Here is a 25,898-nt window from a genome sequence, read left to right as displayed (position 1 = left end):
TGTCACCACCAAAAATGTCCTAACTAACAGTCAAAAACGTACGTAATCTTTAGTTACATGCCTTAGCAAGATCTGCATGACCAGTGGTATATTGTAGTTTTCAAGCAATCTGTAACAATAGCTTTGGGTGCCAGTAGGCACTGTATATGAAACTACTGTATATGACAGAAATAAATCCGTTGCAACAGCAATTTCACGAGAATTTTTTATTCCCTTTTGCAAGGCCGACGAACGTCAACAAAAAAGAACACAAAAAAGGAGCATTCGAAAATCGCACGCAACGACCAAGTGCACGCTTAAAAACCAAAAAAATGCGACAAAACGTAAAAATTGCAGTAAAGCATAAGATGGGCTTGGCAGTGGTGTGGAACAACATGTGGGGCACGAATGAAAAACAAATGGATTTCTGCAGTCGTTTTTGAAAGCTGGAGATGGCAAAAAGCGGACAGAAATAAATGTAAAATTTGTTTGTAAAGTGAAATACAGAATAATTCCAATTTAGTTTTCATAAATTATCAGAAAAATGCATTTACTGATATTTGTGACATTCTGCAACACGCACATCGGGGGATCCAGCATTATTAAATTATTCAATAAGTTGGTTACACAGCCAGTGAAGCACTTCGGTATTATGGAACATATTTCTGACACAAGCACAACTAAAATCACGAAACACTTTGAACTGAGAACGTAACACACACGCGCACACACACAAAAATGAACGTAGCACCACCAAGTACACCGGGTAAAAGATAATACGCATAACGGAGACGATACAGGTACTCGAGAGGTCTCGCTTAACAACACAGTGTGTCCAGACGTATGAATAAACACATGGTGTTAACCAGTAGATTGTCATTGCTACGTTTATTAATGAAAAAACTGTTACCAATTCTGCATGGCTTTATATGGGGGTCGGTCCATTCAAAGGCGTTTTCAAATGATAACTATTGTTTTTTTTTAATGTTTCGTAGGAACCGCTGTCTTTTTTTTGTGAAAATACACAAGAAACGATTTTGAGATCGCTCGCAAGTTCAACCTTTCAAAAAGACAAACGCAATTGTGGTTAACCCCAGTTGAATTTGGTAACAAGGTCTAATTAGCTGATTGCATGGGTTTAATGTGGAAGTCAAAACGTGGGTGTTTTCGCACAGAAAACAAGGAGAAATCCCGCAAAACTACTGACCGCCGTCACCGCCTCATCGCCTTTTTAAGCAAAGTATCGAAATCGTCTTCTGCCGACGCTTGTTGATTGCTCTCTGGCGCCTCGTCTGGGAAAAAATAACATTGTAAGTTCTTTGTCCAAACAATAAAATTTCAATTGTGTGTAAGCTGCAGACAGATGGCCACTGTTTCGACCTAAAAGGTCTCATCGGTGCAGCTGGTGTGACTATAAGACGACTTTGCTGACCAAATGGCCAAGCAAAGACTTCCACTTTGTGGTGACTATACAATCACCGTCATCCGTTGGGCACCAAACTATGTGCCACCAAAACGGAGAAAACAAGGTGGAAACACTATGACCAAGCAAAGCTCAACCAATAGTGCCGTCAGGCCCCGTGTCACAATAATCATATGATAATAAAATTTTCCAAGGAAGTTTTTGGCGAAAGAGGGTTGGTACTACTTCTGTAGTTTTAGCGATGCCTATACCATTTTATTAAATACCTTTATCATTTGTTAACACTACATTAATGCGAATAATAAAAACGATTACATATGTTTGGGCTCATTGGATTACGTAAAATAATGGAACGTATAGAAGTTATTACCATCAACTCCCAGTGTTCTACTGTGTCAACCATAATCACCATACTTTACAGCCAAGCTGTCAATTAAAACCCAGCAATTTTCCCAAAAAAACAATGTTCCCCCAATACATGGAGTTCTTTGGCTTACCAAGGTCGGCGTATTCGACTTGACAAAACTCACGACGTCCACCAAAACAAAGGGTGTATTTTTTCTGTGTGACGTCACTATTGCCCTTCTCGATTGCCTCGAATGTGTCGCAAGTGAAGCGGAACGTAATGAAGGCATAACTGTCTCTGTATGACGTAATAATTGTTAAAATACGTGAATATAAATGTTATGAGGGTACACAGTGGAATATCTTGACTTATTTGTAGAAGTGATCATGCCATCACTTCATATATACAAAGCCATTTATAAAAAAACGAATAAGATGTAATAAAGGGGCTTAGAAGCATTTTTCAGGCTTCATAGCATTGTTTACATAGTTGGGGAATTTGAATGGCTTCTCCACTCACAAAATTATGTCTTAATCTTTCCTTTTCTTTGTACGGTTAATGCATGATTTTACGTAGATAAAATCGGATTAAATTGTGAAACGATTGTTAATCAACGTAATGGGGGTTAACGCAGAATCTTACCTGTCTCTACGGAAATGCAGGGATATTTCTTCGATGGTTCCAAACTTCTCGAACCTTCTACGGAGGTCGTTTTTCGACACAGAATCATCGATGCCACCAACGTAGAGAACACGACGTTCCTGTATAGCCTTGTTCTGTAATGCGAAACATAGAGGATCACTTACTGGCCGAACGAGCAAACTAAAGGCGGTTGGATATTGGACAATCGTTTAGTTTAGAACAATGCAAATTGCCAAAGCTCTAACATATAAAAACTGATGAAGTCATTTGTATTGTTGACATTGCTTTGTTGAAACTGGCATTTTGTTTGTAAAACCGATGTCTGCAGTGAAACAAAAAAGGGGTCGCATTCAAATAACGACGTTGTCGACACGCCCCTTTTTTAACGGACACGCCCATTTTACCTTAACCTCTCGTTTTCGATCGTCTGCTTTCTTACGACGTTTGCTCTCCCAATCCGAACCACTGGAGTAAGGCGATCGGCGACGTTTTCGTGTGACCTTTGACCTATTGCACATTGGTGGAAACACATAAAATAAATTGTTCAGAAAAGAAGATGTTTTATATAATATAGTTAGTTGCTACTGTATTGAACCATAAGCATCAAATAACTGTTATTCACAAAATTATGTGACAATGAATTCAATCGTAAATTTTTCAAGATTCAACCGTTTGAATTTTCAAGAACATGTTATGTTATGAAAACCGAAAAGTTGATGTACAATACCTGTGAGTGGAATAATCAGAATCGGATGAGCTGTAGCGACGAGTCGGAGACCTTGAGTTAACTCTGTAACGCTGTGACCTCCACGACCGACTGCAAGAAAATGGAATTCTGTTCAATGTCGAAATTGCAAGACAGAGATCAGATTCAAACCCATTTAAATTTTTTTTAAATCGGTAATTTGAGACTTTCAACTTAAAACAGAAGCGAAAAACTGTCAGAATTCGTCTTAACATTAGTAATATACCAGACACACACTTACTCCGGACTACGGGAAGGTGACCTTGAACTCCAGCTGTTAGTCGAAGCGGAACGGCCACGCTTAGGTGAGTAGGAACGTTGATACGTGCGGGACCTGAAACTGGTGTTAGCTTCTTGGTCGTCCGAAATTGACGTATCAGAGAGCGAAGAGGAATACGACTGCTCCGAGGCTCGGCGATCGGGAACCAATGAGCGACGACCGGCAAGAAAGTAGTGGGGAAGTTTGGAGTAGAGAAGGCGGTCGTTTTCCAGTTGTTTTTCCTGTTTTTTGCTCTGCTTCTTTCGCTTCTTCTTTCGTTTCTTCTTCTTTTCACGCTTCTTGCGCCTGCGATTAGTAAGTTGTCGCATAAGATACGACTGAAGGAACGAGACTGTACCGACGGAACAGTCGTTTACATATCAGTAATTTCTGTGTTGATGATGTTTTTCATTTACGATTTAAACTAATTGTCAATTGTTGTGCGTCATTTTTGGTTTGGCCTAATATCCGAATTTCCAAAAAATAGTTAGACTTACTTTTCCTCTTGATCCTGTTTCCACATGGTTTCCGGGGTAACGGTAACATCTTCTGTCGGCGGAGGTTCAGTTACTGTGTCAACCACATGATAACGACCAGAACTAAAACACAACAAGTAGAAAATATTCACAAAACTTTGCAAGAAAAACACCAAACGTTACTTGATTGGACACTTGTGCGTAAAACAAACGCAGCAAAACAAACCAGTTTTTTTCTTCACATTTTCAAAAAGTGCCGAATTCCAAAGAGGAACAGTTTAGTGACATAAGACTATGATTTTATTGTCTTTAGTCATAAATTTACTTTTTATAAGTACACAAGAAAAATGGCAAAGAAGTTTTCGTACCTGTAATATGATGGAAGCCTGGAGTAAAACAATTCTTTTGTGTTGACCACAGCGCCCTCTGGTGTCCGTTTCAATACAGGATAGTTTTCAAAATTGTCAGAGCTCATTGCACGATGTCGGCTACCCACAGAATGCAAGTCCTTCGGCATTCTAAGAAAATTTATTATTTTTAAAACTAGGATTGTGAAAAGCTTAAGCATCGGAGCAAATTGTTTGGAAAAAACACTGGTTGTCCAAAATTTTATTTTACACGTTTAATTTTAATTACAATTGCAAACCAACCAATTTATATCGGTATTGATTTTTTAAATCCAACCCTGCCCTGCTGTGGTTTATGTAATTTAACAAAAAAATCAATCATTATCAGTGTAAACCCATTAGTTTCTGTTCATTCTGTAACTGAAACAAACAAATTTGACATGGATTCGGACAATAAATAGTGAAACCAAATTAACAACGTAGTTGCTTGAAGCACATTTATTTTCTATAATTAAATTGCAACTCATTTCAATCCATGAGCAGATTTTCTCCATATATTAGTATTGTGTATTGAATCTTTTGCAATTACGGACCACTAAATTTTTAAATACTTTGACAGCCCATTTAATTATCTAAAATGTATTTAAAAGAACATATAAAAATAAAAAATAAAATATAATAAGGCAAAAGTATGCGCTCCGTACCAAAAGAAATCCATTTAATGTAAAAATAATATTGAAGGACCGGCAAAAAAACTTCATGTAATACTGGGCAAGAAACGTTATCTACACTGTTACAAAGAAACAACCAACACACCTGGGAAGGACCTTTCCCCCTCTCAGATAGTGAGGAACCTTGTTGTAATGTAAAACTTCCTGGTCTTGTTCTTTCTCCAAACTTCCAATTAAAGGGTCGTGGTTCAGATCTTTTAAACCCTTTACCGCTGGATTATTGCGATACTCGTTTGATGATTGGCTGGTAGTGGTACCTTGAAAGAAATGATCAGTGCTTGAATATAATCAATAGTTATTGCAGAGGAAGTAATGATTTATTTACATTTAAATAATTGTTGAATCAAAAAATTTCAAAAAAAGCTGTGTCAAACTACAGTTTATTTGTTGGTTGTGCAGACATGGGGTGTGTATGTAGCATTTTTTGTGCCAATAATTGGTTCTTTGTGTACAGACCAGAGCCAGTCCCAGTCCTTGGTTAAGGACCCTGTTACATTCCACCTATACCTACAACCATAGGCGTCGATTTTTTCAGTTTCCAGGTTAGGTCAGGGAAAATTATTGTTGGGCCTGGGTTCTGTGGCATATTCGTGTCGTACTTGTCTCGCGATTACCGAGTCAATTTACGGACTTGGTGCTTTTGTCATAGAAAACAATAAGAGCTTGAAACATATCAACATTTATTGAAAAAAAACTAAAATTAATGAACTTAACAACACCCACTTTAATTTATAAAACGGCGAAGATATTTTTGCGAGTTGTACTACGCAACACAAATTGATTTAAAAAGTTTTTTTTTGTCCATTTCATCGAGCTCTTCTTTATATATGTTTAGCACAGTGCGTGATGAATGACAACGATGATAATTGCCGATATATCAGCTTAAAGAACGACAGCGACCTTTTAAAACCAGGGTAGGCAGCCTAACCTGGATATTTTACAGGTTAGGCTGGCCTTCTCTGGGAGATAGGAATTGACACCTATGTCTACAACTACACAAAAAAGAAACTGATATCATCATTTTTCATTCATACCTGAACTGAGAACTTTGCCAGAGTAGAGATAGGCTGGTAGTTTGTTGAAAAGTACTGGTTGTTCTTCATTTCCGCTTTCATCAGCGCATTCAACTGTCTCCTGCACTCCAACTTCATCAATCATCGGATGCAGATCAACCACGTCAGCAGTCTGTATACCGCCGGTTTCTGGTGCCTTTACGTTAAAAACACCATGGTTAGGGGCAAAAAGAAAATATACAGCCGGACCATAACCTTCATATTACTATACTCTTATAACTTGGTTTTCCCAATAATTTACTTACTTGCTGCAAGACATCTTCAATATTAAAATCTTTTGTTGCTGATGAAGCAATACACTGTTGCAAAAGGGTCGACTCGGTTCGATTATTCACATCTTTGTGTTTTCCTTCCTCTCCAACATGAAGTTCTTTTTTGACATCTGGTGATTTTTGTTCCAATAAGGAACACACAGTCAGTGGAGCAGGAATGGGGTGGTTTGAAGTTGAAGTAGGGTAACTTGAAGCTTCATTCACAAAGTTGATAGACCCTTGAGAGTTTAAATCCGTTGACTTCATTTGAATAGTAAACCCTGTCCTGGGATGTGACAATCGTGGTTGTGCCGTCTGTGCTGATAAGTTCAAGAAACCAGCTTTGCCGTAAGGTACAGAGTCGATGTATGGTAATATTTCGTGTTGGGGAAGATCATTGCCTGCTAATAAGTCTAGTTCTGACAGGGTGCTGTCTTGTGCGTTTTGTTCTTTGGATGCTAACTCCATGTCGAACAACTCATTCTCCATGAGGAAGTTGTCATCTCGGACCTTGCAATCTTTTTTTGTCGATGATTTTTCCTGGTCGACGAAAACTGTGATTTGATTGCTTGATTCAGCATTTGTGTTCGGAGATTCAAGCTCCTTTGCAACCTTTTGCAATTTAGGGCGCTCTTGGATTGAATGCCTCCTGCCCAATGTCGTTTTAGGGTAGGTTTCCATGTCATCTGCACTTGCTCTCCTGCCCAACGACAAAACACCTCCACCCGTGGTCATTGTTGAACTTCCAGGAGCTTGTATCAAATTTACTGATGACGATGCAGGAACAGTGTAAACATATTGTGGCTTTGCCTTTGTAGAAAACCTGGTTGTTGCGACAACAGTGTCAGATTTTTTATTCAAATTTTGCTTGATTTCGTGGATAAGCGACAAGGGCGAGGGCACAGACTTTCGGCTTTCTGATGTTAAAACAGACCTGAGAGTTTCATTTGATGCAGTTTTGCTGCTAGTGCTTTTGGAGCTAATGGACGTGGATGTCGTGGAAGGGCTGGTAGAGATGTTGGCACCCGGCAAACTTGCAGTGGATGTTTTAAGGTTTGAAACTGCTGTGAGAAGTTGTTGAAGAGTTTTCTGTTGCTGCTGGGAGGAGTCCGCAGTGGTCGTAGCTGCCCCCTGTTGCTGGAATGCACAAATATATTTTTAAACGATTGAAATCATTAAATGAAAATATGCTTCTAAATTCCGCATAACAGATTTCTGTAACAATTTGTGCAAGGATGTCAAAAAGCGTATATTGGTAGAATTTACTGTAAACTGCTAAAAATTTAAATGGGTATATATGTTTGTCTGGACCCTTAAAAAGGGATTTTTTTATCCTTTAGTTAACTTGCAATAAGTGGGAAAAGGATGCAAGAAAGTTAAGCAACCAATACACACTAAAAAGTAAAAAGTCCATATGGTCAACATGTCTGTAACAAGTATGTATACAACATTTATTCACCTGTTGCTGTTGAGCCAACAAAGTGAGAATTTCCTTCAGTTTTCCAGAAACTCCACTGAGAATCAGTGACTTGGTTTCCAAACCACCCTTGTTCGATGTAACAAGCTTAAAAGTGGGACCAGATGTTGGAGGTTTAGTGGTTTCACCAGATGATGTCACGCATTGAGCAGGAATTGTGGAAGACTGTGAAACATTTGTGACGGCATTTGCGCTCCATTTGACCTTTGATATTGGTTTGTCCATCATTTTGTGGGAATTTGACTTGGGCTTCAACGTTTTTCGAGGGTCTTGTAACTGGTTATTGGCTGATGCGACACCATTCGATGTTGTCGGTGCCATGACAGAAGATACATACTTGGCATTTGTTGCAGCGGTGTAGACGTGCGTACCAAGGCTTGCTGCGCTTGCCATTTTGGGAATCTGTATCATTACCAGAGGTGTGACCGAGCTTTGAGCTGAAGATACTGCAGCAGTGTGCACCACTCCATTCGTACTAATCTTTACAAAGGACTTGCTTGAGATGTTGGGTACCGTTACTTGCCTGGAACGCTTGGGCAATGCTTTCGGCTTCACCAGTATGGGGTCATCTTTCTGGGACTGGCTTTTGTGAGATGTTGACCTGTCCGATTTTGCAGAAGGGGCTTTTTCTTTGTCTGACACGGATGAGGAACTTGCAACAGCGGAAACAACTGTTTTGTTCTGGAGTTTGGCAAGGTACTCCTCGAATTCCTGCAGTTTTAAGTTAGACTTTTGTTTGGGTGCCTTGGCAGCCACTATTGGTTCTACGAGGTGCGTTACAGGTCGAGGTGTTGTTTTTACAACTCCGCCATGATTTTGCACCATGAAGTTGTTCGGGACCCTTGCAGAGCCACGTTGAATCTTTGGTGAACATGTTGGACTGTTTGGGGCACTTCGTATACCCAGACGTACACGCTGCAAGTAATCTTGCCACTTCAAAACCTTGCTTGCTTTTGCGCCAACATCATCACCAACATCCTGGTTTTCGTCTTGCGATGATGGAAGACCACTTGCTTGCAACACTTCAGTCAGCAGGTCAGAACTATTTGGTTCAGAAACCTTGTTTTGACAATAATCATGTTCCGCAGAAGGCTTTTCTGTGCACTCTGGTTGTTCTTTTCTACATGACTCTTCATCAGTAGTTTTGTCATCACTATTTATCTTTTGTCGTTTGTGCGGCAGCGGATCGATAAGAACGGTGGATCTGCGTTTATCGATTAACATCCGCGACTTGATTGATGAGCAGTCAATTCCAACTACGTTAGAAACATGACATGCATCAGATAAAAGTGACTGTACTTAGTAATAACCATGAATTTTTCATACCTATGCAAAAGTGTTTTTAGTTCATAAAACTGATCACACCATCCAACAATGAAGTCGGGTGCAAAACAAAAGCCAATATACCTTGAGGCCTCCATTCTGGTGCAGATTTGTTTTCCAAAATGTCAAGAAGTGTGTTGGCATCAGCTGCTACAATCACTGTCACACAAAAACAAATATTAAATTTACAATGAAAAAAATGTACTAAATGGGATCGTAAATACATCTGATTACATGTAACAGGTACAGGGCCCTACACCACATATGGTACATTGTTCCTGCAGTAACTTTCTTTGTCCATGTCAGAATTTTGCTACATAATATAACTACACATTTCAGAATATTTTGAAGATGTTCTTCAGTTCTAACAAGTTTTAACCGTATTCTGCTGATAACTATTGACTGCATTCTTGTGATGGTGGCAAGCCAACAAAATCAATGTTGACGTTGTGAAAACGTGCTTTTGGAAGATCATAACGATGTTTCATCAATTACTGACTTACTTTTTTCACTACTTTCAATATGAGATTTGGAAACAGCGACTGACGACTTCTTAAGAGGAAGCGAAACACTGAAAAAACAAGGGTCAGATTGGTTTTTGTTTATACGCAAGTTTTAATCTACATGCAGGGCACTCTAAACTAAAAAATCTAATAATCAATAAAAAGCATGTTTTTGGTATAAAGTAAAATGCTCAACTATGTCTACAATCTTTTGAAGACAAACAAAAGTCATACTCTATAGTTTGTCTTCGTGCCATTGTCCTAGAGACCACCGGTGCCCTTCTAGCTGGTTTCACTACTTTGGGGGCCACATTCACAGTTATGGAATGCTCTGTAGGTGATGTAAGCCTGTTCACTGGAGTGGAACCATACTGCTTCTGGTACCGACTTGCATTTACAACCCTCGTTGAGTTGGTTTTGGCCGTTTCTGAAATGAGAATCCAGTTTTATAATCACACACCATGAATTTGCAAAAAATATATTGGCTTGAAATTTATTCACTTTTCACCAAACACTATATGCACAAAATTTTTTACATGGTTTAAAATGCTACACCAGAAAAAAACATAAAAAAATAATTTGTCGTGATGTTTTTGATATATGTATTGCGTATACATTTATGCATTGTCAGTATCATCAAACAGGGGTAAAAAAACATAAAAAAATAATTTGTCGTGATGTTTTTGATATATGTATTGCGTATACATTTATGCATTGTCAGTATCATCAAACAGGGGTACTAATGTGTACATTAAGCTGATATCAATTCTGCATTTTCCAATAATATCTGGATATGTTGTTGCACAATGTCTAATCTTACTTGATGCACTGTCAGGATTTGTCGATTCAAAATGTTTCAGTAATTCAGTGAAAGGTTTCTTGTTTGTCCCCAACTTCTTAGAAGTCTTCTTTTTACGCCTATGCTCTTCGAAAGTGTTGTCAGCCATCTACAATATACAATACTTATATAAGTTATCAGTAAAATCATGCAAGCTCCACACGATCTTACTTAATAAAGGAAATTACTGTTTGGATAAAATCGGTGACAGGGTTCCGATAAAATTAAAAAATTTTAAATCTTTTTGTGTCGGGTAGTTATTGAAATTTGTAAACTCTGTAATAGCAAAGCATTTATGACAAATTTTGCTCTTATATTTGCAATATATATATATCACTTTACTTCTTTCAAAAAATCCTTTACAACCAACAGCAATTTCTTGACCTTACTCAAAGGACATTTGTGTCTTCTGATAAAAATAAGCGACAGAGATGCTTAAGGCATGTTAAACATTGATTTACAATCACAGCAAACTATATGTTATATGCATGGGCGTATCCAGGGGGGGGGGGTCCGAGGGGTCCGGACCCCCCCCTTTTGTGAAATATTTTGGTCTTTTTTGATAACTAAACAAACGCCACTGATTTTTTTGTCAAAATCCGCGTGAAAACCAGAAATTTTCTTTGACGTTGACCTAAAAACCGCATCGTGTTGCATTCGCCATTGTTTCCAAACAGGGAGCATTGTTACCGAACACTTGGCATTGTTACCAAACATGTTGCATTGTTACGAAACATGTGTCATTTTTCGTCAGTTTACGGACGAAACGTCGTTTTTCAGTGGCCACGTTGTAATGACAAGCGGTTTATTTGCGTGAAAGTCAATTAGTTTAGTTGTTAAACTTTCCATAGCGTTGCACAATTGCGCAAGCCAGAAAGCCACCGTTTATGTGACGATTGGCGCAAACACCGGCGCTTTTTTGCGATTCTCGCCCACAATAGTTTACACTTAGTTTATACCTGAAAATCGGGGAATTCCCTAAAAAAATTGGACCCCCCCCTTTAAAAATTCCTGGATACGCCCCTGGTTATATGTATGGTTGTTGACATACAATGTTGGTGAAAAACATTTAAGCCACCGTCACTAAACATTTTGTCATTGGTAATATAAGTGGACTTAACGTTTCCGCTACAAAACAATGCCAGACACTTCCTGCCAATATTGCCAAAGTATTCTAGAATAAATTGATCTATGATTACAGCCAGTAAACAATGCGTAAGCTAAATACAGCACACTGAATAAATTCGTGGCACTTAAAAGTCTTTAATGTCACAAGCAAAAAATTTAACTGAACTACCACTTTTTTTTAAAATACAGGTACAGGTATTAACTATGTGGGGAGTCAGGCAAGTACCTTGGGTACAATGTTGACTGCAACATGATCGAGCATGGAATTATTGTTGGAATCCACTTCGCGTGGGTAGTTGGTGTTCGATTGACTTAATAGGAGTTGTTTTAACTGTCAAAAGCACAAAAACAAAACTATTTAAAGAAAAGTTTTGTTTTTTTGACTCATTGTATAAACTCTCATTAGCAACGCTGTTAACTACACTAAAACAGTGGGTAGTGGAACAAAGCAAATACAAGCTAAGTGGAGCCAATAATATGAATGTGTAAGCTGCAGACAGATGGCCACTGTTTCGACCTAAAAGGTCTCATCAGTGCAGCTGGTGTGACTTTCAGACAACTTTGCTGGCCAAACGGCCAACAAGGTGGAAACACTATGGCCAATCAAAGTTCAACCAATAGTGCCGTCAGGCCCCGTGGCCATAGTGTTTCCACCTTGTTTTCTCCGTAAGGTTGCACCTAGTTTGGTGCCCAACAGATGACGGTGATTGTATAGTCACCACAAAGTGGAAGTCTTTGCTTGGCCGTTTGGTCAGCAAAGTCGTCTGAAAGTCACACCAGCTGCACTGATGAGACCTTTTAGGTCGAAACAGTGGCCATCTGTCTGCAGCTTACACAAAGCAATTACAATTTATCAAAGAAACTATCTATGTGTTTCTTTTACTGATTCTACTGCTTTACATTCACTGACTGATCGAGTGAAAACGCCCAAAATAACAACAAATTTAAAACAACAACTTAAATACCTTGCATACTTAAGATACATATGTATTAATTATATTATACAGCATTTCTATATTTTATTCTGGATATTTTCCACTTACCACGGACTCATCACTGTCCTCCACTTCTTCAAGTGATGCTTCAGCAGCACTGCTCACTACTGACGTAAGAGACATGTTATCACCAGTAGAGGGCGACAGACTAGATCCAGGATGTGGCGAATAACTTGACGAAGATGTAGGTAAACTGCAGTGGTTTAAAGTGGATGAGAAACAGACATTTGATGAAAGAGGAGGTTGGATTAATGAAGAGGAAAGGCATACAAGATCAGGGACAGTTTCACATTCCATGTCCATCGATTTTTGGAGAGCCTCCAGAAGTCCCACTTCATTTTCCTTTTTGTCTTTCTGTGTGCACATTAATCTATTGCTTTTATATGTGTATTGTACAATATGCAAAGTATTACAGAAATATTTACTGCTGTCTAATGTGATTTTCAAGTTATGTACTGCATTTTATTTCCCAAAAATTATCACAACTAAAAATAAAACTCCTTCAACATTTTCGAAAAACACAAATTATTGAATCCACAAACCTCATATTCAATCTGTGATCCATACTGGTGGTGGGGGGCTGCAGATGTGTCAGAATACCAATCGTGGATTTCAATACAGTTTGTATCAAATGAAGATGTAGAGTTGGGGACAACATCGTTTGCATCCCCAATATCAAGGAGTTCATCAAGATCGGGATAATCCTGAGAAACGCCGAGAGCCGTCATTATGTCAAAGTCATCTGAGTTCTGTCCAATATTCTGAAAAATATCATATTTTTTGTTTACAATGAGAAGTGACAACATCCATGATAACACAGCACAAGAATTAACACTTGTAATATTTTATCTTACATTATGATTCAAGGCTGTAACATGAAAATAAAAAGATATGTAAATATATAGAAGGGGTTGGCAACTTTTTGAATGCAATATATTCCAGTTTACAAATTAAATCAAACCGTTAGTGTGTGGAAACGAATTTGTGAATTAAACAATGAAATAGTTTTAGGGCAAACACCATAGTCCATATAGCTAAAATTAATTAGCAAATGATTTGATTGTATCTACAATCTCTGTCAATGCGGAACACTGGCAGTTGCAAATTAATTTTGTCCTATGGATTTGGAGAGTTATGATTTTTAATAGTTTTATATACGTATATAAAATAAACAATAAACGAATGTGTTCAGTAAGAACACCGAAGCGGGGGGTGTGAAAACCTGGTGAGCACTTGGCATGCCATGAATAGTCACTTTTGAGTGCTACTCATGGCACGCAGGCCAGAGGTTGCAGATCCCCGATGTATAGTATATGATACTAGTTTGTATATCATGTAAAAAAAATAATTGGTTATGTTGCTGAGCATACCCATGAATCCACATGCAGTGGCTCTGGGCCAAGAAGTTGACTTAAATCCAGTATTTCCGACATTTTTTGTCTAATGCAAAAACCACCACAACTTAACACACTAATGTACTATTTAACATTTCCAAAAACAACTCGTCAGCTGTCACATCTGTTAATAGATCTTTTTAAAATCAAATAGCTGTACCAATACATAGGCATGATACCACCATAACTAGGAGAGTCTATCTCCACATCCCAAGACTGTCTTAAGTATTTTCAATTACAATAATTCATTTGTGTAAAACCGCGGTTCAAACCACAAAAATTTCAGAACCAAAGCACCTGGTACAACCTCACAGTTAGACAGACTGGGCACTTATGCAAAGCACGCGAGATACGTGGCGGCTAAACCACTCCCGTCGCACGTGTTTTTCTCGCAGTAGCACGTGCTTTTTAGCAAACAGAACGCGTCGTAGAGAGGAGCTGGCTTTAGGTGCGAGCGCTCTTCCGCCCAGGGGAAATTATTCACAGCTTGCTAATCAACTTTAAAGGGAAACCGCGTTTCTTTGTTAAGTTTGCAAAACCTGGGCTGGAAGATTATTCAAAAATTTCTAATGCTATTGGGAATTGGTTCGAAGCCATATAGCGATTTAAAAGTTTTCTGAAGGGTGACTCATCATTACGTTAAACGTCGCGTGTATTCAATACTTGAGTTAATATGGGTTAAGTTAACCTTATTTGCACTACGGACCGGTTTAACGCAGTTAGTCTATTTACGGAACGGTCTCCAAAGTTATAGAACATTGATAAACAAAGAAGTGCATGTAAGTTGCAACTCTCTGTAGCGCCGTACCAGTGGAAGCATCGGCACAGTTAATACCAAAGGTAATTGAATAAGTGATCTAACTGTATTCGTCGTTGCATGCATCGTGCATGTGAAGCGTGTAGCATCCTCAAAATATGGCCAATGTTACTCTATGCGACAAGCTACAAAAATGCAGGTCGCGGCCCGGTATTTGAAGACCCGGGTTTGAACCATAACGAAAATGCACGCTCGCTAACTGTCACGGGCCTTTGCAGGCTCTTTAATAGCGTGCTAGACGAAGTTGGAGGTGCTCGGCAAGTCTGATGTTGTATTTACCAGGATTTGATCAATTAATGATTACAAAAGGTAAAAACAATATTAATTGAACTTTGAACGTTCTGGTTACAAACAGGCACCTTTGATATTTGTGACTACTTTTCCGGCAAGCATACAAAACTACTTTGTTTTCAACATTAACTGGACAAAATTAACGCATCGCCTAGAAAACGTGGAATATACGATGCAGATACGATTTTCTACCAAGCCAAGGCATCGGAATCTGTCAATACTCCAAATACTTCTGCAACATCAAAAACCTGTATACCTGTTGTGCTGCAATAGCAGCCTGAAAAACAAGACCACTAACAGCAGAGCCACAGACGGAGAAACGTCAGTGCTTACATCACGATCACGCGATATGTACTGCGCCGTGACGTCACGAAGGACACAGTGACGTAGGGTAAGACGAGGAGGCGGTATTGCGCAAAAGCGAAGGGTGACAAAGTTCGAATACGCCGGCGGTTTCGTTTGTTTGCATAAAGGACTGATTTTGTAACAGTACAAACAGCAGACATGAGCTGTGGTATGTATGCTGGCAATGAGAGCTTCTGATTTTTTCTTGTCGCACAAGTCGACCGATACACTGTATATACATTAATCTTACAAATGACTGGGCACATCACAACTTTATTATTGTTGTATAAATAATTGTATAGTTGCAAATTTTAAACTGCACATTTAGCTTTTTACTACATATCGTAGAACGCTGGGCAAAGGGGTTCATACGCGGGTTCATGGGGAAATGTAGCATATTACCAACGTTCCATGGTACAATGGCTGTATTCAATGCTTGAGGGGCGGCCGACACCCAGGCTAAGATCAATACACTTACACAACGGAGAAAATACAAGTTTACATAAGAAGGCCACTTGCATGACAAAGTACTTCGCTTAACGAGGAGCCTCGTCATTATTACAATGCTAAGTGTATAAAAGACCAAACATTTCGCTTGGAACAAACGGAACGTCAACGAAAGTTTGACAGACCCAGCTTATAAGGGACGCATTGTCTGGTGGAAAATGTTAATCAAATAAGCGCTGGCCGAGGAAGTTAAACAAAAAAGTGTCCTATTAACTGCGATGGTACAAAGCTGCAACGAAAGTGGGTTATTGAATGTCTGTTTATAAACATTTCAATTGCCTATTGTACCCAAGATCTATGGCGAACACAGCAGGTTTGACCAGCAATCAATAAAATTGCGCGGTTTTTACTGAAAAGCAGCTAACTCCGGTTGCTTCCTAAATGACAATACTCATTTCCGGAAACGCAATATGCAAGGTCTGTTCTGTCCAGTTTGCAAACCTGCGTCACGCAACCGGCAAATAGTTGAACTTATAACTGCCTATACAATCTTGAACAGAACATTATCTTTGCTACAGCAACTACTAACTACTGTCGAGGCTCGCCATACAACTAACAAGCTCGGTAAAATCGCTAAGTAACAACAAGACAATGGGATTCTAAACCGATTACCTTTGTAGCGTAATGCTTCACTGCCTGTAACGCCCCAGTAATTGTGACGTCATATGTGGCCTACTATATAAGGCCGACCAGGGCTAATGTGAGCCCTTACCGCTTGTAGCAATTACGTCAATACATGGTGTCAGAATGGCGTTTCATTCGCAGCTTACGCCTCCGGAAGCGTTTGACCTTGGAAACCCTGATGGTTGGAGCAGTTGGCTAAGAAGATTCGAACGCTATCGACATGCATCCAATTTGCATGAAGAGTCAAACAAGAAACAGGTGAACCTTTTGCTCTACCTTTTGGGAAGCAAAGCAGAGGATGTATTTTCGTCGTTTGGGTTAAACGCCGACCAAGCGACCGATTATGATCTTGTGGTCTCGAAGTTTAACGACTATTTCACTGTTCGAGTAAACGTTATATATGAACGGGCGGTATTTAACAGAATGGAACAAAACGCCATAAACTCTGTAGAAGAATTTATAACTTCATTGTATGCTCAAGTCGATAAATGTAACTATGGCGACCTTAAAGAGGAAATGATCAGAGACCGCATTGTTGTGGGAATACGCGACAAATCTCTAACTGAAAGGTTGCAATTGGATCCGGAACTAACTCTTGCTAAAGCTATCAACGTTGTGCGTAACACAGAGTTTGTTAAGAAACAACAGGCTGCACTTTGTCCTGTGGGACCAAGTGCTGATGTGGACTCGGTCCGCAAGCAACGATTGTTGGTAACGCAACGCGAGGGCAATCGATGCAGATCCTGCGGCCGATTTCACGCTGGAAATTATCGGTGTCCTGCAAAAGACGCCACATGCTACCGTTGTGCAGAAAGGGGCCACTTCAGTCGTTGCTGTCGTCGTCGACAAAGCGTGAACGGTTTGTCTTCAAGTATAACTACTGATAATTACTTTATTGGTTTGATGTCCAGTGACCCCAATAAGAAGCCAATGGCCTGGATAAAAGTTAACAACACTCCTTTTTATTTTAGAGTAGACTCGGGTGCTGATGTTTGCGTTATTCCTTCTGCTGATTTAAACTGCATTGCTAATGTCACATTGGTTCATTCGACGGAAACTCTGCTGGGCCCCCAAAGAAATAAACTTCGGGTTATGGGGAAATTTGTTGCTTCATTAAGTTACAGGGGTAAACATACGAGTCAGACAGTTTTTGTTGTCAACGAACTTACCCAGCCATTGTTGGGCTGGCCTGCTATTGTAGCCCTAGATATTTTTTCGCCACTTAACAGTGTCGGTCTTGAAAACAAAGATTTTCGCAAGATGTTTCCGGCCCTGTTTACAGGCTTGGGGAAATTACACGAGAAGTGTAACATTAAGTTAAAGGAAAATTCTGACCCAGTATGTCTTAGTGCCCCTCGCAGAGTTCCCTTACCTCTGCAAGCGGCAGTAGAACTTGAACTTGAGAAGATGGAGAACAACGGTGTCATTACCCGCGTTACAAAACCTACAGAATGGTGTTCTGGAATGGTCGTTGTTCCAAAGAAAAACGGTACAGTGCGTATTTGTGTAGATTACACTGCTTTGAATAAGTATGTATGCAGGGAAAATCACGTTTTGCCTACTGTTGATTGCAATCTAGCTAAACTAGCAAATGCCCGAGTGTTCAGCAAATTGGATGCAAATTCAGGTTTTTGGCAGATACCTCTAACTGAGAGTTCGAAGCTGTTGACTACTTTTATTACTCCGAGCGGGCGGTTTTGTTTTAACAGGCTGCCATTTGGTATTTGCTCCGCCCCAGAACACTTTCAACGACAGATGTCGGCTATCTTATCCGGCATGGGAGGTGTTGTGTGTCAGATGGACGATGTTCTGGTGTTCGGTTCAACACAAGAGGAGCACGACCACCGTCTCATACAAGTTCTAACGCGTTTGCAAGATTCAGGTCTTACTTTAAATGACAAATGTGAGTTTGCAAAATCAAATATTCGTTTTCTGGGCCACTATGTTAGTTCTGAGGGCATTAAACCAGATCCTGATAAAATTTCAGCCATTACATCGATGAAGTCACCTTGCACTGTTACTAATGTTCGGGAATTTTTAGGAATGACAAACCAGTTGTCCAAATTTATACCTGGCCTAGCAGAAATAACATCTCCTTTGAGAGATTTACTCAGGAAAGACAAATTGTGGACCTTCCTTTCTATACGCACAAATAGAAAAGGAAGCATTGGCAGTGACGTGGGCCTGTGAGCGGTTTCGGGATTACTTGATAGGTATGGACTTTTTAATTGAAACGGATCACAAACCTTTGGTCAGCTTGCTTCTTAAAAAACCTTTGGATCAATTGTCCCCCAGAATTCAACGATTTAGAATGCGATTGATGTGGTTTAAATATTCCATTACATACGTCTGCGGAAAGAACTTGGCAATTGCAGATGCTTTGTCCAGATCGCCCCAGGCGCCTATTTCAGAAACTGATGCGATGCTGACTGATGAGGTGGAGATCCACGTGGATGCAGTTATTAATGCAATATCTACCTCCGAAACATGGTTGGATCAAATACGACAGGCTTTGATTGCTGATAAAACTTCTTCTCAAATAATTTCGTTTTGTGAACATGGTTGGCCCGTGGTCGTCAATAATAACTTAGCCTCCTTTAAAAGGGTTGCTGATGAAATTTCCTATCAACGAGGTTTATTGTTAAAAGGAACCCGGCTGATCATTCCAGAATCGCTGAGGCGAAGTGTTCTGCAGAAAGTTCATGAAGGTCACCAGGGAATAGTCAAGTGTCGAGAAAAAGCAAGGTCTTCTATCTGGTGGCCAGGATTGAACGGTGATGTAGAAAATTTTGTAACAAATTGTCATTTGTGCACTATGTCAAGAACTGTCCACCCAGAACCGATGATTTGTTCCGAGTTACCGGAATATCCCTGGCAAAAAGTTGCATGCGATCTTTTTTTCTTACAAGGGCAACAATATTTACTAGTTGTTGATTACTTTTCAAGATATATTGAACTTGCTCTCTTAGGGATGGACGCAACTGCTAATAACGTCATTGCACATTTAAAATCAATTTTTGCCCGGCATGGTATTCCAGAATGTGTAATGTCTGATAACGGTCCGCAATTTTCCTCTGCTAATTTCCTTAACTTCGCAAAAGTGTATGGTTTCAGGCATACAACAAGCAGTCCTCATTTCGCGCAAAGCAACGGAGAAGCGGAAAGAGGTGTGCAGACTGTCAAACACATGCTGAAAAAATCCGAGGATCCGCATCTCGCTTTGCTATCGTACCGTGCAACGCCATTGCAAAGTGGATGGTCTCCCGCTGAGTTGTCCATGGGGAGGAAGATAAGGACAACCGTACCAACGCTTCCTTCTAACTTGGTGCCATGCTGGAGTTACTTGGACAGTTTTCGGATAAACAATAAGCGTTTAAAGGAGAAACAAAAGCGTAACTTTGACGCGCGTCACCGTACACGTGCCTTGCCCAGATTGTCTCCAGATACATATGCGTGGATCAATTTCGATAAAGCCAAGGAAAAATGCAAGGTTCTGTCGCCACATACAAATCCGAGGTCATATATTGTGCGCCACAATGGTCGAAATGTACGAAGGAATCGTGCACATATTGTTCCCTTTCCTGACGTTCAGCCGTATCATACACGGTCTGGACGGCGTGTTGTACCTCCTGCGCGTCTTGATCTTTAATGTGTTTTGTTATGTGTGGTGATTCGTTGTGGGAGGATGTAGCGTAATGCTTCACTGCCTGTAACGCCCCAGTAATTGTGACGTCATATGTGGCCTACTATATAAGGCCGACCAGGGCTAATGTGAGCCCTTACCGCTTGTAGCAATTACGTCAATACAACCTTTAGTTACAAACGCACAGGCCGACAAAAACCGAACGGGCCAGCCGAACAAACTAGTAACAGTAGACCGAAAGGCTCAGTTCTTTGTTGCCCTTGTGAAGGCGATACCTGTGTGACGACCAGTATGAACCGCGTTGCCCGTTGTAGAGCGAAATCGTTGCTCGGTTGATCGCCTGACATTGGTCTAGGGGACATGGTACATGTTATAACTCAGACATGCTCGTTGTAACCGGTCGGCGAGATTGTATGGATGTTGACGAGGACAAATGCCTACAAATGGCTGTCATTGACTTTATTGGTTGTAAAAACCAAGGTTAAAGGATTTATTTTGAATTGCTTTGCATGGTGGAAGATGTGAACAAATCTACTTTTAGAAGTGTTGATATGGAGTAAAATTAGTAAACCAAATATGTGGGTTTGAACTTGAAACAACGGAAGTTTGAAATGTAACTTGTCCAGCAAATTCTATTGCGGAACGAGAGCGTGTCACAACCATTATCAGAAGAATGCTCTTTGTGGGTATATATACCAGATTTTTATGTGCAAGTATATCTATTCTGAAGGGGGTTGCCATGAGAAACAAGTTCAACAAGATGCAATAAACAATGACTTTCTTAGAAAAGAAAAGAGAAAACAACTTATTACTGCGAATCAGCTTCAAATCCCTTTACTGTAAACCAGCATATGTAACACTTTCTCGTACCATTCTTAAATTTTTAGAAACACACTGTTGCTTTTTTAAAGTAATTATATGCAGACAATAAAGAATATTGCTTGATAATGATCTGCAAAAATATTTTCCAACCACAGCTGAATTGCAGAAAATAAAACCTGTACAGGCAGTCTGTCCATATTGTAACCTTTGCACAATGACAAGGCTTTTTTCTGGCATTGCAATTACACAGTTTTGCCAGCAAACCAAGCACTAGAAACCAAATCAATGGGCCAAATGGAAATGTGTGCAATGGCTCAACTGACCAAAAAGATTACAGATAGAAAGCGAAACAAAATCAATATCAAGATAAAAAAGTGACGCTGCTGTGCAATCTTATATATATATATTATACATAGCTTTTGATATACAAGGGTTTTGAAAAAACAAAAAGCAGTGTTTGTAGATTTAAAAACATGATCATTATCCAATATATTATATCTATAACAAACAACTTACCTTTATTTTGTAATTTTATTTTGTAAGTGGGTCGATACAAGACATGCTTTTTTATAATCAATGAAAGCATGTAAGAGTTTTAACAAACTTTAAAACTACAACTAATATTTGCTGTATCTGCACACTAACAATATGTTTTCCTTGGTGTCTAATAAGTTCATTTTGATGAAATTTATCTCTGAACAGTTTTAATAAAACTGAATAACCATACAAAACAACATTGGGCTTGGTTTGTGTACCATCATTACCATTGGGTGCAGTTTCAATGTGCATACTCTTATAATTTTGGTATACTTCTATAGAAAATGTACATCAAGAAAAAAATGATCAATTGGAAATAAGCTAAAAGACCTTCCAAGTTTAATCGAGGGTTCTATCTAGTTTTAACAAAGGAATTAAAAATGTTAGAACTGCCAGAGCCAACAGTTTCACTGGCATAATCCATAGTTGTTTAACACAAAATTAATGATGCTACATTTTCAATGAATTAAAGTTTCCTTGCCTTTTAAACAAATCAAATATTGTCAATTCAGAGATATTTCACCTTAGAATTATCTTATGTTTATGAAATGCAAATACTGCAACATGTTGCTTAAAATAATATTCATATATTTATTATAAACATACAGTCCAATATTCAGCATCTTTTGAAAGTCAGCATATGTTTTATAGTTTTAATCAACAAATATAAAAATATTTTGCAATGAAATTAGTTTGTGGAATAATGTTTCACAACAACAGAATGTTCAAGTTATAAAATGTTAAGTTTTTCAGATAGATTCTCCCACCTTTTTCACAGATCACCTTGATTCGAGACTGCTGCAATCTCCAAGTACAGTTTACGCGGCAATGTCGTGCACGTCAACTTCGTTGCACAGCAGTTGCAGAGCTTGCAATAACTACTGCTGATGAAGCAAATCTTGGAGCTATGTAACTTTTGATTGTACGCAACTGAAACAGTTATACTACGGCATACCAATCTGTAAAAAGTACTCTTTAGTTATAAAAGACAACATACAAAACAAACCGGAAAATTACACGAGGATATCGAACGTTTATGTCACGTGTTTCCATGAATTCGTGTCTGCAGTCAAGCATGGCAATCCATAACTTTGTCTTTGAAATTGGTCGTTTTCCTTTCGACAAGAAGATATAAAATTTACATCATTATAATAGTTTAAAGTCAACAATGGCAGGATCGGTTAATCTTTTTTTATTTTCACAAAACAGCCTGCAAGATGAAACTTACGGGAAATATGACGTTCACAGATACAACAGTAAACTTTGTGCTCCACATTGCTACTTGCTACCTGTGAGTAGAGTGAGATTAGCATTTTGTTCGTTGAAGGGCGCTATCTGTCGGAGATATTCGGCAAATTTAATCGCGTGATCAGAGTTATTTACGGTTAATATCGAAGGTTGTGTTGCTTTCGAAAGCAGACGAACACTTGATTGCGTAACGATCTTATAATTACCAAGCTGAAATATTGCTACGTCATCACCATGAAGGCAACCACTGAGTTATGCAATAGGTTCAATGCGTGTGTGTAAGCAATTGCTTTCCATCATTGGGTTTTGCGCTTTTTAACCGTTGCTGTAATTTCTTTACCGTTTCGCAAAGATAATCATTTAATTTTCGTACAAGCTACTACGTGGCCTGTTTCAAACTTCGAGATTTTGATTTTGAGTGTATATACATGCTTTAAATGCTTTTAAATCGAGAACGTTTAACCGGATCACTATAATAACGTGTGTAATTTCTATCCCGAATGAAATAAATGAATGAATTAGCCTACTTTCAGAATCAAACCTTGCAATGGTGAAATGCTGTAGCTTGTAAACGTGTTTACCCAAACATCGTTTTTAGACAACAGTATAGAGAACCATGCATGAAAGCCACGTCGACTTAATAATAACGTTCATTTTGCTGAGTTTAGTATTTTTAAGGCTATACGTGGTGTCATGCAAGCCTTTTACATGGAACCCAAACCTTCCTGTTTAGCATTGAAATTGTCAAAAACGTGACTCTTAGTTGGGAAGCTATCTACTAAAATGACTCTGTGTCGGGATGATAATATAACTGTTATCGACAGGTTGTTAGACGCGGTGGCTATTGTTTTCGGTAAAGCGTCACTGATCATGTGCAACGGCACTGTCTGGTCGACTAATCAGTTTCAGAACAGCATGTAAAGTTGTTTCCATTGATCCAATTCGACAGACTAAACCGTCCCGTAGACTGTCCTATACTGATAATGCATAATTCGGGGTTGGTCGGGATCATCTGGAGGCTGTGCTTGATGGATGTTAATGCAATGAAAGGCATGCAGCGTTCCCAAGTCCTCCACTTTGCTTATCATATGATTGTTGTGACGCGGGCCCTGACGGCACTATTGGTTGAGCTTTGCTTGGCCATAGTGTTTCCACATTGCTTTCTCCGTAAGGTTGCACCTATAGTTTGGTGCCCAACGGATAACGGTGATTGTATAGTCACCACAAAGTGGAATTCTTTGCTTGGCCGTTTGGTCAGCAAAGTCGTCTGAAAGTCACACCAGCTGCACTGATGAGACCTTTTAGGTCGAAACAGTGGCCATCTGTCTTTTCAGCTTATACACAATATCTGTTTTAACCTGTTTTTAAATGCGATATTAGCGACAGCATTTGTCAGCAAATCATCCCTATACGATCTTTGTTATCAGTTAAATCTAATCTGAGCACTCGTCATATCCTATTACGATTGTCTCTTGTGTGTCTGTGACGAATTCATGCGTTGGCTGCTACATACAGGTTCGGGCTTCGGAAAGGATCTCACGCACCAAATTAAACTCACGTATAAAGAGGGGAAACGTTATGAAGTTAAAGCAATAGTTGCAAGTTTGTCCCTTGAACTTATCATAGGTTTGTTTCCAGGAGTTATAACAGAGGGATGTGATTGGCAAAAACAAAAAACTCAGACAGTTTCCTGCGTTAATTTAACGTTGGTTTGATGAGCAATATGTTGAATTTGTAGCTAGTTAAACGTAGTCAACATTTCTTTATGATCACTGTAGTCAAATAAACGCAGTGCTGCTGACATGGATGGATATCGCTAACTGACTCTCTTTCGTAACCTATCATTCTCATTGTTTCTGTCTCATTTTATGTACTACACACATCTAAGACAGTAAAGTAGCGATATGGCATAAAGGTTCCCCAAATAAAGTACTTTAAATAGCATCACCCGGGCAAGATAGTTTCGTAAACATTTTGTTTATAGCTAGATGCATCATCCGGGCAACATAATATCGTATTTTTTTACGCAACGTTTGTTCCTACTGTTGTGCACCTAATTTCACTAACAGCATTGTTGTTATTGTCTGTGGGGCTTCAAGGGACGCTGTACGGTACACGGATTTTTACGCTTCAGTGGTCATGAATCCAAGCCGGCTTGAATGCAGACGCCCCTGTCAAGGTTTTGTTACAAGCCAGGCCAGATTTAAGCTGACGGGGTTTTTCTTAGACCAGTGAGGTAAATACGCACTCTTAACACCCAGCTACATCAGACAGCAGTACGAGAAAAACCGTTTTTCAAACGCAAAGCGGACTTAGCCTAAATTCCGCAAAATAGGATGCAGATCTGATAAGCAGCAAAACGTCAGTAAAATACGCTCCTTTGTAGTCCCTTTGTCAATATAGTAAGTTAGAGGGGCAATGTGACAACAGAATGAAAAAACTGGATCAATTTCAATCAAAGGCACCCTGGCAGGCTGTCGATCGCACACCGTATCGATATGCTTATATGTTAAAATTAGCAAAGCAACCCGTAGACTGCTTAGATGGTGGATGTTTATTTGAAAAAAACATTTCGCCTTAGAAAGGCGTCATCAATTTCTCAAACCTAAATAAAATCCTTTTTTAGGCGAAATATATTTTTCATTAGATTTATTAGAGGGGCCTTTTGTTTGTTTTACAGACAGCATAAACGGAAATTCTGCTTTCAGAGTATAAGCGGCAAAAAAACGTTGTCTATTGTGATGTCATACATGCATGTTTTCACCGACGCGATTACGATATCATCTCATTCCAGGCGTTGTTACGTTGGCATCACCACCAAGGGAGGAATCGAAATCGAAGCATTCGAATGCATTCACAGCGCTTGTCTGTCCGTCGACGATAAAGTGGCACGTATGACGTCAGCGTCGTTCCAGGAGGCCATCGAGCGGAAAATTAGTTTCAATCCGAATTTCCAGTGGGACAGGGAGGCAAAGTCCAAGTTCCACGTCCACATCCTGGAGGGTTTGGAGGAGAGAGGATGGGAGAGAGCGCTGGGGAAGAGCTTCCACGATGAGGATGGGATCACGTTCAAAAAGAGCAAGTGATGAAGCTGCGATGAGGGATTCTTGACTTATTTGTATTTCCAACATTGT

The 25,898-nt window shown here is 39.4% G+C and overlaps 1 protein-coding gene across 4 annotated transcripts; it reads right to left on the bottom strand.

Moving 5' to 3' along the window:
- Window positions 1-200: 200 nt before the first annotated feature.
- LOC145896094 (uncharacterized) lies at window positions 201-22,576 on the bottom strand. 4 transcript variants are annotated; one of them, XM_082984950.1, is made up of 21 exons: window positions 22,534-22,576; window positions 22,284-22,475; window positions 13,079-13,297; window positions 12,585-12,890; window positions 11,768-11,872; window positions 10,396-10,522; window positions 9,810-10,002; window positions 9,576-9,643; window positions 9,157-9,231; window positions 7,732-9,005; window positions 6,267-7,409; window positions 5,983-6,157; window positions 5,034-5,205; window positions 4,239-4,388; window positions 3,892-3,993; window positions 3,377-3,700; window positions 3,118-3,207; window positions 2,795-2,897; window positions 2,391-2,524; window positions 1,900-2,045; window positions 201-1,271 (listed from the first exon to the last, which is right to left on the bottom strand). In XM_082984950.1, the coding sequence occupies exons 3-21, from the start codon at window positions 13,262-13,264 to the stop codon at window positions 1,192-1,194; spliced, it is 4,953 nt and encodes a 1,650-aa protein (XP_082841076.1). In that variant the 5' UTR covers window positions 13,265-13,297; window positions 22,284-22,475; window positions 22,534-22,576; the 3' UTR covers window positions 201-1,191. The 4 variants fall into 4 exon arrangements, with proteins under 4 accessions (XP_082841076.1, XP_082841085.1, XP_082841063.1 ...); XM_082984959.1 differs by lacking the exon at window positions 22,534-22,576 and having other exon boundaries at window positions 22,284-22,522; XM_082984937.1 differs by lacking the exons at window positions 22,284-22,475; window positions 22,534-22,576 and adding an exon at window positions 13,907-14,035.
- Window positions 22,577-25,898: the final 3,322 nt, after the last annotated feature.

This window comes from Ascidia mentula, chromosome 1 (genome assembly GCF_947561715.1).
Source record: "Ascidia mentula chromosome 1, kaAscMent1.1, whole genome shotgun sequence".
Classification (NCBI taxonomy): domain Eukaryota; kingdom Metazoa; phylum Chordata; class Ascidiacea; order Phlebobranchia; family Ascidiidae; genus Ascidia; species Ascidia mentula.
The sequence above is the reverse complement of the archived record's forward strand: the minus strand, read 5'-3'. Positions and strand labels throughout refer to the sequence as shown.

Excerpts from the sequence above, each read along its gene's own strand:
- LOC145896094 (XM_082984937.1), bottom strand. The coding sequence starts at position 13,969 with ATGTCGGAAATACTGGATTTAAGTCAACTTCTTGGCCCAGAGCCACTG. Across the intron at positions 9,232-9,575 it reads TATTGAAAGTAGTGAAAAAA|TGATTGTAGCAGCTGATGCC; the intron begins GTAAGTCAGTAA and ends TTTGTGTGACAG. Across the intron at positions 1,272-1,899 it reads AGTCGAATACGCCGACCTTG|ACGAGGCGCCAGAGAGCAAT; the intron begins GTAAGCCAAAGA and ends ATTTTTTCCCAG.